General features: G+C 44.0%; 1 protein-coding gene across 4 annotated transcripts in view; it reads left to right on the top strand.

The window, feature by feature from the left end:
* The window catches only part of MLLT1 (MLLT1 super elongation complex subunit), a 46721-nt gene that overhangs the window by 18025 nt on the left and 12498 nt on the right, over positions 1–16198 (top strand). The window contains exons 4-8 of one of the 4 annotated variants that reach the window (XM_059719819.1): positions 1351–1494; positions 2817–2879; positions 4932–5057; positions 7493–8038; positions 11622–11741. In XM_059719819.1, coding sequence (XP_059575802.1) covers positions 1351–1494; positions 2817–2879; positions 4932–5057; positions 7493–8038; positions 11622–11741 — 999 coding nt within the window. The remainder of the gene's footprint in view (positions 1–1350; positions 1495–2816; positions 2880–4931; positions 5058–7492; positions 8039–11621; positions 11742–16198) is intronic. The other 3 variants (XM_059719820.1, XM_019485380.2, XM_006266812.4) reach the window with 3 other exon arrangements.

Raw genomic sequence — 16198 nt, 5'->3', positions numbered from 1 at the left:
TTAGAATTGTCTTTGGGATGCTGTCTGTGCAGCCCATTGAATCCTTTCACTACCGATAGAGCTACACTCTGCACTGCTGTGTGCTTAGAAACTGAAAGCATCACAGTGTCTAAAATTCCCTTGTCTTAATGGCTGCACTTTCGTTGTACAGCCAGAAATGGTGGCCGGTGATGATACACAGGGAGGACACTATCGGCTTAAAATTGTATCCTTGCACCCATTTACCTTTGTTAGACCCATTGCAAACTATTAACCCTGTTCCATATATCTGGTTGATTTTATTTAACTTAGCATTTGCTCTCTACACACTGTGTTCCTTTCATTTATCAGAGAGTGCCTTCGCTTCTTGATTCTTCTGCCCTAGCATATGGTTTCTTCATTTTATAACACTGTAGGAGACGGTTTAATCTTCCATAGCGTGAAAAAAGACTAGTAGCATTCATATCAGCTTTGGTAAACCTGGGGCAGAAATCTCAAGTGCATGTTGTCTTACTAACCTAGTATGCAGATACTAGTAGAAAATATTACTTTTTCTGAAGAAGATAAAGACTGTTAAGGAAATCTGTACGTGTGCAGAAGGAATTGCAGTAGCATTCTGCTGTCTGCTGGGAGGCTGTTTTAAACACTGATGCTTTAAGTGAAAGTGAACTATTTGGCTGCAAATACTAAAAAGGCTCCCTGGGACTTGCATACAAACCCCATATTTCAGCTGCTAAAGACTGCCCATTAATAGATCCTAGAAAGCTTAAAGGAGGAGGGCAACATCCACTCAGCTCATGCAGTCAGCAGATCCAAAGGAATTTTGCAAATCTAATAAACTTCCCCTTTCTTCAGCTAATCTCCCTAGTACCTTTGCCCCTTTGAATCGAGAAATTGTCCTTTCCCTAAATACTAAAGCAATATGTATTTCTTACGCTCTTTGCTATAGCTCCGTTATTTCCTGAAGGGGATCAGTAGACATGTTCTGTGTTTATCTAGTGGTGTTAAAGAGCGAGATGCACACTTCGCACATTTGCTTTCTTGAACCTTATGTCCTGCCTGGGAGCCCTGTAAACAGTAGGTTCTGGCAGGTGTCAGTGAATGTCCTTGTATATGACTCCTTACTGCAGGGGAAATCCATGTCTGAATTTCTGGTGTGCGTATTAGATATGGTTTTCAGTACAGGCATGTTAGAAAGTGAAGTATTTGTGCCTAGGTTTGAAAAGCTTTCTGTGATCTTGGGATGAAAACTCTTATGAATGTGACATTCATTAAGGGTTTATTCAGTATTCCTGGGGCTGACCGCTTGAAACCTCTAACTGAGCGTACTTGCCAAGATCCTTCACGAGTCTTCTGCTTTCTTGGTTTTAGGAGGAACCGAAGAAAGTTTGCTTTACATACGACCTGTTCCTGAATCTGGAGGGAAACCCACCCGTGAACCACCTTCGCTGCGAGAAACTGACTTTCAACAACCCCACTAAGGAGTTCCGCCGCAAACTTATTAGGGCTGGAGGGGTGAGTGCCAGAAGAACCAGAGATGTGAAGAGGCTTGTTAAAAGGTGTAGCTTGCTCATTTTTGTTGTGAGAGTTTTCTCTCTACTTTAGACAATCTCTTTTTCTGATCAACTTAGCTCTGGTAAATGGTCATATGGCCATTCATTGCATTTATCCTGGGGTTATCCCAGATTTGGGTTCTGGTGACTTAACAGCAATGCTAGAAGCTGCAAAATGCTATTCTTCGGCTCCCAGATGCAGTTTGAGAGACCACATGCCGTTTCAAGGTCGTAAGAACGCCATGGTTGCAGGTATTCTGTGAATGCCTCTGGATGGTGACGTTTTCTTGTCCAGCTGGTTGTTGCTGTTTCCATTGTGTGAGCTCCCTTTATGATCTGCTTGGTGCCATTAAGTGCAGCCAGTCATGTCAACACGGGTTGAAAAAAGGGGGAAGGCTGTTGAGGTGTCTCTTCATTTTTCCCCACAAACAAGCTACTTGCTATTCCTTAAGTGTGGAGGCAATGGTCTACCTCATGGGAAGCAGAACTAGAGAGAAATATTAAAATATGTTTTTCACGTCAAGCTATTTACACCAGTCCGAGAAGAAAGCCTGTCCCTGCCTGTGGAAGTACATCTTTTTCATGCACATAGAGATGATGGCCACCAGTTGTTAATGAGCATTGAATAATTTTGAAGTTGATTGTGTCATGCAAGGCGAGGAGATATATTACTTATGCCACTTAATTCTCCCCATATGTAAATTAGAGTGAAGGAAAAATGATAGAGCTAGAATAACTGCCTGGGAAACAGAAAGAAGGAAAACTGAATGAAAGGAAAACGAGGAACATGGAAGATCAAGATTGTAGTCAATGGATTACAAGTGTTAGTTTTGGCACCTGCTAAAAAGAAATGAAAAAAGGCAAGAAAAAGAATAGGAGCTGGAGGGAAGAAATTAGCAAAGTAAAGTTGTTTGAAAAAACAAAATTAAACATAGATAATGCCTTTTAAGCTGCAGTAAGGGCAAAGCAGGCACAATGGATCATCTGTGCCACTGTTGTGGAAATTGGTACAGAGGACTTAATTGGTGAAATGTCAGGTAGTTTTGTACAGGTTGTCATCAAGCTCCGTGTGAGGTTAATCAGTTAGCAGCCAGTGTTCTGACACTTTAACCAGTCTTTTTCTAGTCTCTTGTCTGAGTTTGTTTTGAGATAGTTTTAGGCCACCCTGAATATATAATTTCATCCCAGTTTGCATCATATTATTTGAGGTATTCTTGAGTTAATTGCCAGATGGGTTGCGTACTATCTTCCTTTCTTGAACAGTAAAATATATTTCTTTGTTAGGAAGTTTGTCTACAAGCAGGTGATCTCTGGAGAGGAAGTATTAGTTACTCAACCAAATACAAGGTCAGTTTGTCCAGGACTTTTTCAGAAGTGAGAAACAAGAAGCAGCAGCTTATTTCAGCTGCAGTTTTTTCTTTTTAACATTTTGTATGTTTTAGCTTTTGTCATGCATTATTGCTCTCATGTAGGCTTGGATATTAAAGTTGAGTACATCCTCAGATGTAGGCAGAAGCTTAGAAATAGGATGGATTCCCTGCAAATTGCTTATATGACATGACACTTCTAAAACCTTCGTGACCCTTTAGCTCATGAGCAAGGCCTGGTTTAGATCGCAGGCCCAACTCACTAATAGGGGTGTGCAAAACGGCACTGTTCCATTCTGACTTCAGTTTCGAGGTCTGGATAGAACAGTGTTTTTTGTATCGAATATAATTTTGAGCCTTAACAGCCTCACTGTTTCGCTTCGTCAAAACAGTAAGGCTGTTTTGACGCTGTTTCAACCATTTTGCTGGACCATGGGGCTGGGGAAAGGAACTCAGCCCAGCGGGGTGGGGAGTCGGCCCAGCTGGGCTGACTCTAGATCATGCCAGGGGTGGGGCTCTCCATCATCCCTGCTAGATCATGTGGGGGGCAGGGAAGCAGCCCAACTGGGCTGCTGCCCTGCCGCCACGCAATCTAGCGGGGGTGATGGAGAGGCAGCCCAACTGGGCTGCCTTCCCATCCCCTGTCGGATCTTGTGCCGGGGATGGGAGGTCAAACTAGCTGGACTGACTTCCCATCCCCAGTGCTATGGTCGAAACGTTTCGACTAGCCTCGTTTTGTTTTGAAGCTATTTCGATGGCCTTTGTTTCGTTTTTGCTGTTTTGATTTGGCAGGTTTAGGGTCAGGTGGGTGGGGAGGGTTCCAGGCTACAGCTCCAGGCCTAGGGGCTGAGAGGATAGCCCCTAGAGAGGAGAGGGGAGCACTTGGAGAGGAGTGCCTCTGAGGCAGTGTTAAGCGGGGGCAGCAGCCGCATCAGCCAGGAGAGAGTGGGATCCCAGCACCAGGTGCCCAGCTTTGCACTGCCATGCCAGAAAGAGGTATGCCACAGCTTGCCCCAACCCTTCCCAGGACAACTCCTGGTCCATGGAAAGCAACAGGAACACCTTGGCCCAGGGCACTGCCCTGCTTGCAGACTGGGAGCTCCTCTGAGCAGGGCCTGGCACTGCGCCCCGGGGGCTCTGTACCCAGCCCTGCCCCACAGATCCCAGCGTGCCAGGCTGCCTTGCAAGGTGAGGCAAGAGCTCCCCGGGCCCCTGGCTACAGGCAGCCAGTCCTGGGGGATGGTGGGCTGGGGGGCAGATAAGCCCCCACTGTGCTGGGGGAGGACCCATGTGGTTCATCCCCCTGCTACAGCTGCCCTGCGCCTGTAGATTGGTGCCACAGGGGAGTGCTGGCCTCTGGGGGATGGCTTCCCCCTCCTGGGCCAGGCTCATTGGCTAGGCGCTGCTGTGGCAGGAAGGGAACAGAGGCCGTGTGGGCCCCATTTTTCATTTTGTTACAGTGAAATGCAATGATAAGGCCCCTTGCTGGGGAACTCTTCAGCAAGTGGCCATATCATGGGATTTTGTTGCAAATTGCATTTTTCATGAAAATCACTTAGTTTTGTAGTCTTCACAACAACAAAAAAAAGCAAAATCACAAGTTAAACCAGGCCCTGCTCATGAGCAAAACATGTGAAAGAGGTTTTTTGTTTCCTCCTCCGAGCCTCAGCTTCACAGTTGAATCACTTTGACTGAAGACAGTGGAATCAAGAGACATTTTGGCCTCTTGTGGCTCTCCTCATGTTGTACTTCTGATCTTGCTGATAAATTGGTTTCCACGGCAATTTCTGGTTGCAAAAATTCACCAAGTCCTGTGAACATAAGAGAATGGGCTTGAATTTGAATGTTTTCTGTTTCAGGTGTTATCGTAGTGTTGGGAATCTTAAATGGTAATCTAGCAGGAGATGCTCCTTACAGAGGAAAAAGACTTAAATAAAAATGGCCATTCATTAAGTGACTAAGCCCAAGAATAATCATGTTAATGCAGTACTTCTTTACTCGCAGATAATTTTGTCTTTTGTTTTATTACTAGGTGATGGTAATGCCAGAAGGAGCAGAAACTGTGTCCAGGCCAAGTCCTGACTATCCTATGTTACCCACAATACCACTCTCGGCCTTCTCTGATCCCAAGAAGACCAAACCATCCCATGGGTCAAAGGTCAGTGAGGCATGTTATGCAGTCATTTTGGTTATTTGGAATTCTACTTCTGGAAATTCCCCTTTTTTCTTTGTGCTGTTCTCTTCTAAGCAGCGAAGTTGATTTCCTTGGCATCATGGAAGAGACGCAGTCTTCAGGGATCATTGTTGCCATTCTCAGTTTCTGGCCTGTTAAGAACCACATAAGGGCCTCTGAGGGGGTGGGGGTTCCTGTCTAATAACTTACCCATTCACCCACACAGATGTAGGTAGTCCCAGTACACCACAGCAGTAGTTCTCTACATTTTTAGACTCAAGGCAGCCTTGGAAAATGCTAGCTTCCAGCTTTCACTTGTTGACAATGGAGCAATTCTTTGGTTGCAAAGAACTAAGAATGCAACGTCAGAATGTTTTTGATGCTGTGGATTTCTTTTTGAAAACTCTCGAATTTATCTTGTGACTCTGATAAGTGTGCATATGCCTATAAATGAGGTAATAGTGCATGGCACGCTTAAAATGATCTCCTGGTTCCCCGGGGTGCCTGAAACCTTGATTCCTTTAGAGTTCTTGTGATTTGCTGCTCCCTTTGAAGTGAAATTTTAGAAAAATGAAAGAGAAGTTTGAGGAATTTTAGAGAACTGGGATTGCACAATGAGCTGCTAGAGCTGGTGGTTCCCTAGCCTCAGTCTAAAACCAAAATCAAGTTCTTTCTGACCATTGGATCTTTTTGCTGCATCTCGGAAGCTGTGGTCAGAGTGCCTTAGGATTTCAGTCTCATTCCAGCAGGAGAGAGGCAAGCTAGAGCAGGGGTGCTCAACCTCCGGTTGCCATCAGAGCCATAGGTATCCAGCCTGTAGGGCTCCCCACGGGTCAGGAAATTTGGTGCAAGGGAGTACTGGTAATAAATATGCCCCCACCACCCTGCTGCCAAATTCCTAACTCTGAGCCCTGCACAGCAAGTTAGGGCCAGGTCATGTCCCCTTTCTCCCATAGAGCTGGGCCATACCCCCTGCCTGCCCCCTCCCTTCTTCCTGCCTCCATGGAGCCAGGTTGGAGCTGGAATGCCCCTCTCCACCTCCCTTATGCTGAATTGGGACCATCAGCCTGATCTGGCTCTTGGGCAGCCTGGGCACTGTCAGCCCGGGCTGTGGACCAAAAAGGTTGAGCGCTACTGGATTAGAGCATCAAGACTTCCTCCATGCAGCATTAGCTTATTCCTAATGCTTCAGAAGAAGCTGAAATTATCTTTCCACTAGCCTAACGCAACCAGGTTTGTATATAGGTAGTTAAGTCTGTGGGAGGTAACTCTCTTAAGATATTGCATTGCATTTTGTCCTAGTCTGCATAACAAGAAACATTAGGTGAAACCCTTCTGTTTTGTATCCAGCCCTCATCATCTATGTTCCTTATGGTTCCTAAACTTGAATTGAATTTTTAGTTTCTCCTGATGCTTATGGTATGCAGCAGGGTAACAGTGACTTGTTTGATAGTGACCAATTCAGTTTCTTTTTGACAGAAATCAAACACTAGGACATGATGAATAGGGAATAGAAACTAAGGGCATTTGTGTGCATGCTTGCTATTTGGGTTGGTCTAATAAAAGATATCAAATTCACCCAAGGAACCTTGTCTGCCTATGTCCTTAGACCAGCACGGCTACAACCTAAACCCCTGCTTGCACCACAGTTGTTTAAGTGACGTAATGCACTTCAGCGCTGAGAAAATGGTGGCGGTGTGCTTTTGAACTAAAACACATTGGAGGTGTTTTAGTTCAAAAGCGCACCACTGCCATTTTTTGCATGTTGACACACATTTTGCCACTTATACAACTACACGTGGTGCACGTCAGCTCACCTGTGGAGCAGACTTGATTAATCAAGTTGCTCTGACCCGCCAGATCTCCAGTGCATTGCAGGGCAAAAAGGTATGTGTAGAAACACCTGCGTTTGAGAGGCTGTTGTTACTCTCTGTTCCATATTGACTCTCCTCTCCTTCTGCCATGATGGCTGAAGATCATGTGTGCCCTTGAGTGGGCTGGTCACCCACAAGTGAAAGCAGACTTACTCCCTCCCCATAACGCTCACCTGTCCCTGAGACACCGATTCCATCTGATCTGTATGTACTGCTTGTAGATAAAGATCAATAGTGGTAGTAAGCCTTGGTTCTGTCATAGCTATCAGAGACCTTATTGTTTTTGCCAAGTTTCAGTATAGGATGAGTTGATACATTGCACATGTTGGAGCAGGCTGCAACTTTAGCTTGCTCTGGCAGAGCAAAATACTTCGCTTTGTAAGCTTCTTGTTTTGTTTCTAGAATGCCTGTTTTAAAAGAATAGCTTAGTGTAAAAGTTCATTTTGTTTTACACTTGATATTGTCTCCTCCATGGTTCATGCACATTTGGCTAATAGTTACAAATGGGTCTTAGACTTTTACCTAGCTTCTGTTCCTGAATTTTAGGATGCAAGCAAGGACAGTAGCAAAGTATCCAAACCACATAAAGTAACCAAGGAGCATAGAGAGAGGCCAAGGAAAGATTCTGAGAGCAAAAACTCCTCCAAAGACCTCGAACGAGAACAAAACAAGCCTTTGAAAGACTCCTCTAGAAAGCCAGCTGAGAACAAACTGCCTAAGGAGGAGAAAGCACCTCCTAAAGCTGCTTTCAAGGAACCAAAACTGGCTGTGAAAGAGACCAAACTGGAGAACACTTCTCCAAAGGGTGGGCCACAGCCGGAGTCGAAGTCTTCCAGCAAAAGGCCCTCCAATGTGGAGTCACCAAAGCCTAGTGCCAAAAAGCAAAAAAAGAGCAGCTCCAAAGGGGGGAAGAACATCCCAGGGACTTCTCCTCGAACCTCGTCTTCCTCATACCCAGAGAAGAAGCAAACCAAGGAGAAGACGAATGCCAAAGTGGAAAAGGTAAAATCAGAAAGTGAAGCCAAGGAGATCAAAAAACCTGTGGAGATGGAGGAGTCGAATTCAGAGGATGAAACTTCTTTTAAGTCAGAGGTGAGAATGGGTTCTTCTTTTTATCCGGGTTGTTGAGCCTTGTGGTGTGACACTTAGAAAATGCTGTACAGCATCCAGAGACTAAGGTGGCAGTCAGATTGGCCTTTGCATAGCTATACTTCAAGCAAAACTGCAGTGCTCAGAGTTCACAATTGTTGTGATTCCTGTCCTCTCTACCTAGTTTTCCTACTGCTTCACATATGCAGTGCTACACAAGGATTTGCCTGCAATCACAGTTCATCTTGAAATGCATGTCTAAGTTATAGTCTCATCCATATTTGGGTTCTTTGAAGTGACATTTACAGAATAGGGGTACAAGCCTTATGTCCACTTAGCATCTTTGAAATTGTGGTTTTGAGCCCTGCCTGATCCCAGTGTAAAAATGAGAGAATTAATCTCAGGGTTGTTGGGTTTTTTTTGGTTTGTTTGGTGTTTTTTGGAAAAGCTATATAAAAATAAAAAAAGGAATATAGTGACTTGTCTGAGGCTGATGCCAAGAGCAGAGAATATAGTGCATTAATCAGTGCTGCCAGACACTTGCTAACCCGAGGACTTTGGCCTGCTGTGCTAAGATTTCTAATAAAGTTGGGTACCTGCAGTGACTGGACCACATGCCCCCTAGTAGGACTTAGCTATATCAGCATTGACTTATTTTAGGAAGTTTAGTCATACGGTGTAGACGTCTAGAGCTAAGGGAAGCTATACTCCTTTCCACTCCCTCGTCCCAGCCCTCTTGGTAAGAGGGAGGGCAGAGTTGCTTTGCTACCCCTCCCCTTCCTTGGTGGCTTGGAGGTGGGGAATGCTGTCACTTCTCTTAAGTGGTGTTGTTTAATGCTTATGCACTCCATTCCCTGTTCTGAATCAAATCACAGCAGCATTCTTCTTGTGCCTGGTGGAATAGTCAATCCACGTGTTCTGTGCCTTGCTTCATGTTCCTTTTTCTGCCTCTGCCTTTCAGGTGCACAGTACTGGAAGACTAAACCACGGGCAGGGCTTGGCTTACTGTCTTGCCATTTTAGGTAGCTGTGGAAGAAGTATTCCCTCCACTTTACCTTTTTTTATTCCTGCATCAAACTCAGATTGGCACTGGGGGAGAGGAAGGGTCCCTACATGTGCTGCTAAGAGTCAGAAAGTAATTGCAGCATTGAGAAAAATGTACTTGGAGCCTATTGAGGCATTAAGCCCATGTTTATACTACTCCCCTATCTTGCCTAGAGTTGGGAAATAAGCCCTGCCAACTCACTCCTAAGGCCACCAGTAAAAAACAGTAAAATGCAGTCCTTTGTCTCGGGAGAACCTGAGAGTGGTGCCAGCATGAGGGCTCACTGCTATTGGAAGCTGCACCTCATTTCTGGGCTTTTGTATGTTTAGAGTGGGAGCAAGTGGATTGTGTTTGGTTTACTTTGCAGTGGTCCTGAGTTCAGCAGGAAAGTTGTAAAGATAAGGCCTAAGTTTCCTGATCCAACCCACACTAGAAAACCGCCATCTGGATGAAGCTAGTCTCAAAAGAAACTTTCTTCTTCCTGGTTTAGAATGAAATGTAAAATGGATTAGCCTCACTCACTCTTGCAGGACATGTTTGGCCAGAGGGGTGCACAAAACAGTAATTGGCTCTAAGTTTTAACACTTTTTTTTTTTTTTTTTTAGGCCAGTCCTGACTTCACAGCAATGCTATAAAACCAACAGTAAGCCTCGTCAACTGTTGAGCTGGCCCTGGTCTTGATGTTGTATGTACAACCATTTCATCCCAAATTTTACCCACTTTGGGACTTGGATTGTGCATTTGCTGTGAGCCTAAGGGCTACGCTTAACGGCACCCATACACATGCATCGAGGCTGCACCAACACACAGTGCATTGGAGCAGACTCGGGTAATCGAGTCTGCTGGAGCATGGTAATTGGACTCCAGCGTCACATGTATTGGCATCCCATGTTGAAAAATGGTGGTGGAGGTGCTTTAACTGAAGGTCTCTCGGTGAGCTTTAGTTAAAACACCCCCGCTGCCACTTTTCAGGGCAGGGACGTTGATACATGTGATGCTCCAGGCGCTTTAATTAGAGCGGCTCCAGAGCTGCTCTAATTAAGGTGGGGAGGTGTCCCTGGCATGTGTATAAACGCCCAGAGCATCTTCATTTTAAATATCAAGCTGGAGGCATACATTACCCCAGACTGGCCCAATCTATCCTCCACCCTCTGGACACTACACTTCTCTTCAAATGTTACACTTGAATTTCAAGGCACTTTTTAAAAAATATTCATTGGATATTGGGATTTAGCAGAGGTGACTCGGCCAATATTCTTACTTTAGTCATTTGCAGCTGCAGTTCCACTAGTTAAAACATTGTAAAATTGATTTTATGTCAGTCAAAATGTACTCCTCAGGGAGGACAGAGCTATGGAAGGACTCTTTATTTAAGTAGGAGTGAAATCCCACTTACATTTTAAGATAAAAGCATTATGTTCTCATCATCCCTTGGATTGTATGCTTTGTATACAGACACAGGAGATAAGATGTGTTTTTTTAGATCACGTGTAGCAGTATCACCTAATCTCTTTCATTGCCTTGGAGGAAGGCAGAAGAGACCTCTGGTTTGTCCTCGGGAAATTCAGACTCTTTTGTTTTTTCCTGATAAATAATTTGGGGGACAAGCCTGAAAACCTTTACTTGACTTGAAAGCAGTCCTGGTAAGTTATGTGGTATTGGGTGTTGAATTCCAACATGATTTATCAGTCAAAACATTACCATTTAACTTTTCTAAAATGGTGTAAAATATTAATCTCTGAGGGCTGCAGTTTACAGAAGGTACAGTGTGTTGGCTTTCAGCTCCAGCAGTTCTCAAAGCTGTGGCCACCAAAGTGCATTCAAAATTGAAGTGAGAGTTGGGACAAAGGCAAGACAGCAATCACACGCTAAGGCATGTTGCACAACAAGAATACTGACTTTTTAATGGAATAGAATATTGCTTCTAGCCGTGCTTGGAAGTAGATGCCTTAAAATTCTCACCAGCCACTTGGCCTAATGGTACTTCTTATCACTGATTTAGCACTGAACAGATAGCCAAAATAACTCTTAATTCCTAGCATATTTATATGTCAAAGTGCAATTCGTAATTCTGCTTATACTCCGATATATTAATTGTCCAAGTGATAGTGATGGCTTCTTAACTTGCTTGGGATGAATTCTGTTGAAGATACAGAAAGGCTTTTGGCAGTCTCTTCTATAAGATGAAAAATTGAGCTGCTTTTTTTTATGGGCTCTCAAGTGGAAATTAAAGATCAATGTGAGATCTTTCTTGGTTGTACCAGTAGATTTAGCCTTTAACTTTTTTCATTCAGTAAATCAGGGTCTGGCATCCCAGGCACAGCACTTGAAACGTATAATTATGCGAGTTTTTCCATACAACTCAGATCCACTCCTGGGTGTAATTTTCTCGTGATTTGTGATGCTCATGTAAATTGTAGAAATATTGCATATGTGCATGACGTGTCTGGAGTGGTGGAAGAGGGGGGAGACCCATCTGGGTCTACCCCTTCCCCGTTGCCCCGAGACCCAGATCTGTGTAGAGACAATCTCTCCCTCCAGGGGGACTGGGTCCTGTCTGGGTCCACTCCTTACCCCAGCAATGTGGGCTCAGGGAAAGGAGAAACTACCAGGGTGGAGCCAGCCAGAGAGTCAAACCGTCAGGAGCAGCAGCAGCAGCAGGTACCTATGGACCCTGGTGACACCATCAGACCATGCCGTCTCCAACTTTCATTGTGGGCATACTTTCTTTGCTGATTAATTGGCTGCTCCATTCCCCTCCTGCTTTCCCCACTCCTAATCATTTTGCTGAAGCCTCTTTCCATCTGTCCTCCATTGTGTTCCTCTTCATCCTTCTCTCGGTCTCTTCAACTTTTAGGTTCTTCATCTAGGTGTCTCCCTTATTCCCTCCACCCTCCCAGATCCTTTGCTTGCTATTAATTTCCTTCCTTTACTTCCCATTCTATCACTTCTCTTTACTACCTCTTATGTGAGGAAATCAAAAATAAAATAAACCTAGCCACTTCAAAAGAATTGAAAAATAAAAGGACCAAAATGTCATGGAACCAGTGACATTTCATTTTATTCTGCTTTTGGAATCTGTCCCTTTCTCCTGGTCCTTGCTGTTTAGACTTTGTAATCTTTTTAGGGCAGGGATTCTTCTGATTGTGCGCTGTGCCTAGCACAATTGTACCCAGATCCTGTTTGGATCCTCTCGGTACTATAGTCAAAGAGTAAGCGATGGTTCATACCCTGCACTGCCATGATGATGGAACCATAAGAATTATCTACCAATTAAGAATGTTTAAGACTGGTAATATCAATTACTGCCTAGCTCTCTCAGCGTTTTTCTGATGAGCTAAAGTAGTGGCTTTTTCATAAGCCGTCTTTAAAACATATTTTGAGAACAAATATAGCACTAGGAAAACATTGTGCATCTGAACTGTCTTAGAGACTTGGATGAGACTTAAGTGCATCAAATATCTTTGCAAAGATGAAGGACAAGATTTTGGCATTTTTGCATTGAATATAGTCAAACCTGAGAGCTCAGTCAGTTCCTCATAGTTGAATTCCTAATTCTTGTACAGTTTGTAAATTCTGGTGACCTTGCAAGATAAAATGTTATGCTTGAAGCTAATTGCTCTTCAGCGAGCCAGTAAACTCAGTGCACATAGAGAATTATAAGCTCTTAAAGTTAAATAGCTAGTGGTGTTGGCCTGTCTATTAGCTAAATTGGTTTGATATAAAAAAATTCTAAGCTCTGTTAATGGAACTGGTACGTTCTGTGAGCTAAAATACTCACGATCAGGAAATGTATGAGCTCTGTTGAAACGGATGTACCTTACAGGTTCAGATGTCTATATGCGTTATCATATACAGTGCCTATAAGGCTGATTATTCCATGAAAGATTTTTGGCAGTACTATAAGCCACGAGTCTAAGCTTCGGAGTGGGTTAATTACTATGGAAATCACTTTAGCCAATTTTATTATTCTTTTGGGGGGCTGCGGTTAAGAATATATGTATAAAAAAGTGAGTGGGATTTTAGTGACTTGTAGAACCTGAAGGCACTTGAAGTGCAATTGTCACTTGACTGATTCAGCACTTTCATCAGAGCGTTCGAAAAGTCCGAATTTCTCTCCTAGTGTTGAATCCTTTTCTGTATGGGAGAGATCCTTTGATTCTGTGTAGACCCATAGCCCCCAGACCAGGGGAGATTTGAAGCAAATGTAGATAGACCTCCTGTTTGTTCCCCATAGTCTCAAACTTAGAGAAAAAGTCTCTACAAAGAGCACTCAGTTCCTGCCGAGTGCAGCTAACCTGTGCTGTCTGCCTGGATTTGCAAAGAGCCTGAAATAACAGGTAATCCAAATTAGAGGGTACAAAATCAGTTTTCTGTGATACTTCAGTTGTTGATGTTGAAGATCACACAATGTATTACTATTGAAGATGCGTAAGAAAGAAAAGAACACGTGAATAAGAGTTGTATCAGATTTTTTTCTAAAATTGTCATGAGGCCAGGAAGGGCTAACTGCAGGAGCAGAAGAAATGCAATATTTAGCAAGTGTGTAATCCTTTAGCACATGCCAGGGCTGCATGAGGAAAAGATAAGATGTTGGTTTCATTTTCCTGACGGGAAGGTTAGCTTTCCATAGTTTAGGAAACTGCTCTAAACCAAGTAGCCTTTCTTCGAATGTACTGTGGTGCTATATCATTCCTAATAAATGCATGGTGAGAAAAAACTATTCTAGAAGAGGATGCATGAGGAAGGCTGCTTGGATTGGTGAGAAGGAAGCAGATTTTGGAGGCAGGAAGTGTCAGATGCACCCAGCTGTTAACCTCAGCCCAACTTTAGATTGTCAGTGCTCATAACGGAATGACAGGAGGAATTGGTTAATGGAACAGTTTCCATAAAGCTGCTATACATTTGCAGAAGAGAAATACCCAGGAATCTCCATTCACAGATTTTAAGATGAGAAAAGGACCATCACTTGGCCTGACCTCTCATGTAGCAGGCTGTAGAACATCTCCTGGTAATCAGAAATATCATCCGAATGCAATTTTTGTATTGAAGACAAGGTATATTTGTATGTCTAAACCTAGTGACTGGATACGTAGGCACTGAATGAGACATGATCATATGAACCTATCTTAGTGCAGAGAGCCTTCAACATAGACTAATTATGGGCACAGGAGCAAGATGAAAAGACCTTGCATTTCAGAGAGAACATCTCAGCTACTTGCATATTTCCAGGCATTTTTACATTCTGTGCAGACTTACGGCAAACAGCACCAGGGTAGGCTGCAAAATACCACTTCACTGAAAGTTGGATGGACTGGTGAGAGCTTGAAACTCCTCTGCTCTGATTGCCAGTCATGAGGTCAATCCTTGGCATTGGCTACTGTATATAGAACATCTTAAATGGCTGGTACCTCAAAAACGCCTTCCCCCTGTGACTTGGGGCACTGATTCCTCAGCATAACTGTGTGAGGCCCAAGGCAGCATCATGTTTTATGCACTTGTCTTAGGAAATGTTGTAATCTAAGCCACATAAAGTGCCTGAGTACTGCACTGATGATTGAAAGGAATGGGTAAGGACTTGAAGTGGGAGGCGGGGGGAAAGGAGAATAGTATTTCCTTATCTTTTGCCCTTGTTGTCCTCTGAGATAAGAAAAATTAGGGAACAGCATCTGCTGGTCAGTTGGAGATGAACTAGTTGTATTGACTCCCTAAGTCAGGAACGTCAGATATGGGCCAGATGGCTGGGCCCACAGGCCACATAAGACCCACACAGGGCACAGTGCAAACCCATGGTGTGGGGCCAGTCCACAGGCCAGCTTGGGCCTGCAGATTCCCTGCCTCTGCACACCTGATGTGGCAGCTAGTTCAACCAGTCTGGGACCCATGCTGCATGAGGTGCAGATCCCAAAGCCAGGACCCACCATGCATGGCACAGTCCGGCTAGAGCGGCAGCCACACTGCTCTGCACGTGGTACTTGCTCCATCCGGTCCAGGACCTGGGGTGCTTGCAGGTGGCGCGTGCAGCACAGGTCCTGGACTGGCTTGAGCATGCGCCGCACTTGGACAGTGCAGTCCTGAAGTGTGCAGTGGATCAGGTATGCGAGGAGAGTGAGAGGGGGGAAGGAGGGTCTCTGCACCCGATCCAGCCTGCAGGCTGAAAAATGTGCCACATCCCACTGGCAGGGCGGGATGAGTTTGACACCCTTGCCCTAAGCAATATTCAGAAGCAGCATATTGATGAGAACTGCCGCACCTGCAGGTGGCTGTCAGCTTAATGGGGTTAATCTTCCTGAACCAAATGTGCATATCAGAAACTTTCCAACCCTTGCTGCAGTGTGCCTCTATGGCAAATATTTCCAGTGTTAAAATATTTTCATTGCTGTTCAGGAGGAGGTAAAATACAGTGACATATTTAATGCTTGTGGTTCCTGGTTTGGTTTTAGATGCATGCAGGTGTGGTTAATCTTGGTGATAAACTGAAACTGTAAGGTATTTTGAGAGATGGTGCTGTCACTGTCTCCATTTGTTAACGTTTAAATACTGACCTACACACTACCAAGTTTGCAGTGCTTTGCTGCTTAGTACTGATATTTCCTACTATAACAAAATGGGTCAGTAGGAGACTGCTTTACTATTCAGCTGGATGAAACAACCAATGGGTTTTTAGAAATAGCCACAGGGAAAAGCTAAATGTTGAATTTCCTGAGGAATTAGAGGCAACACAGCATTGTTATCATAGTTATCAGGTAGGGTTAATGATCTTACTTGGTCCTTATGGTTAACAGTCTTATCCAGTCCTCACCCATCTGCATTGTTATATGGGGAGAAGTATGAATCTAGACATCCGTAAGAAATATTTTATGATAATTCTTACAAGAAATAATTTTAATGGTCCATTCTCTTATTTAAATCGAATGGTTGACTTATCCTTCACTACCCCCTTGTGGTCATTGGCACTCAAGAGCACAAGCATTTTACAGCTATCTGATGCTGTGTTAAATGCAGAAAATCATGTTTTAAACTGACATTTCTGTATAGTACTAATAGTTACACTTTTTTTCTTATGCATGATTTATATTGTTAACTTCTCTGCCTGGACACTGAAAGCCTGAAGCTGA

The sequence above is a fragment of the Alligator mississippiensis genome, chromosome 16 (assembly GCF_030867095.1).
Source record: "Alligator mississippiensis isolate rAllMis1 chromosome 16, rAllMis1, whole genome shotgun sequence".
In the NCBI taxonomy this organism is placed as follows: domain Eukaryota; kingdom Metazoa; phylum Chordata; order Crocodylia; family Alligatoridae; genus Alligator; species Alligator mississippiensis.
The sequence above is the reverse complement of the archived record's forward strand: the minus strand, read 5'-3'. Positions and strand labels throughout refer to the sequence as shown.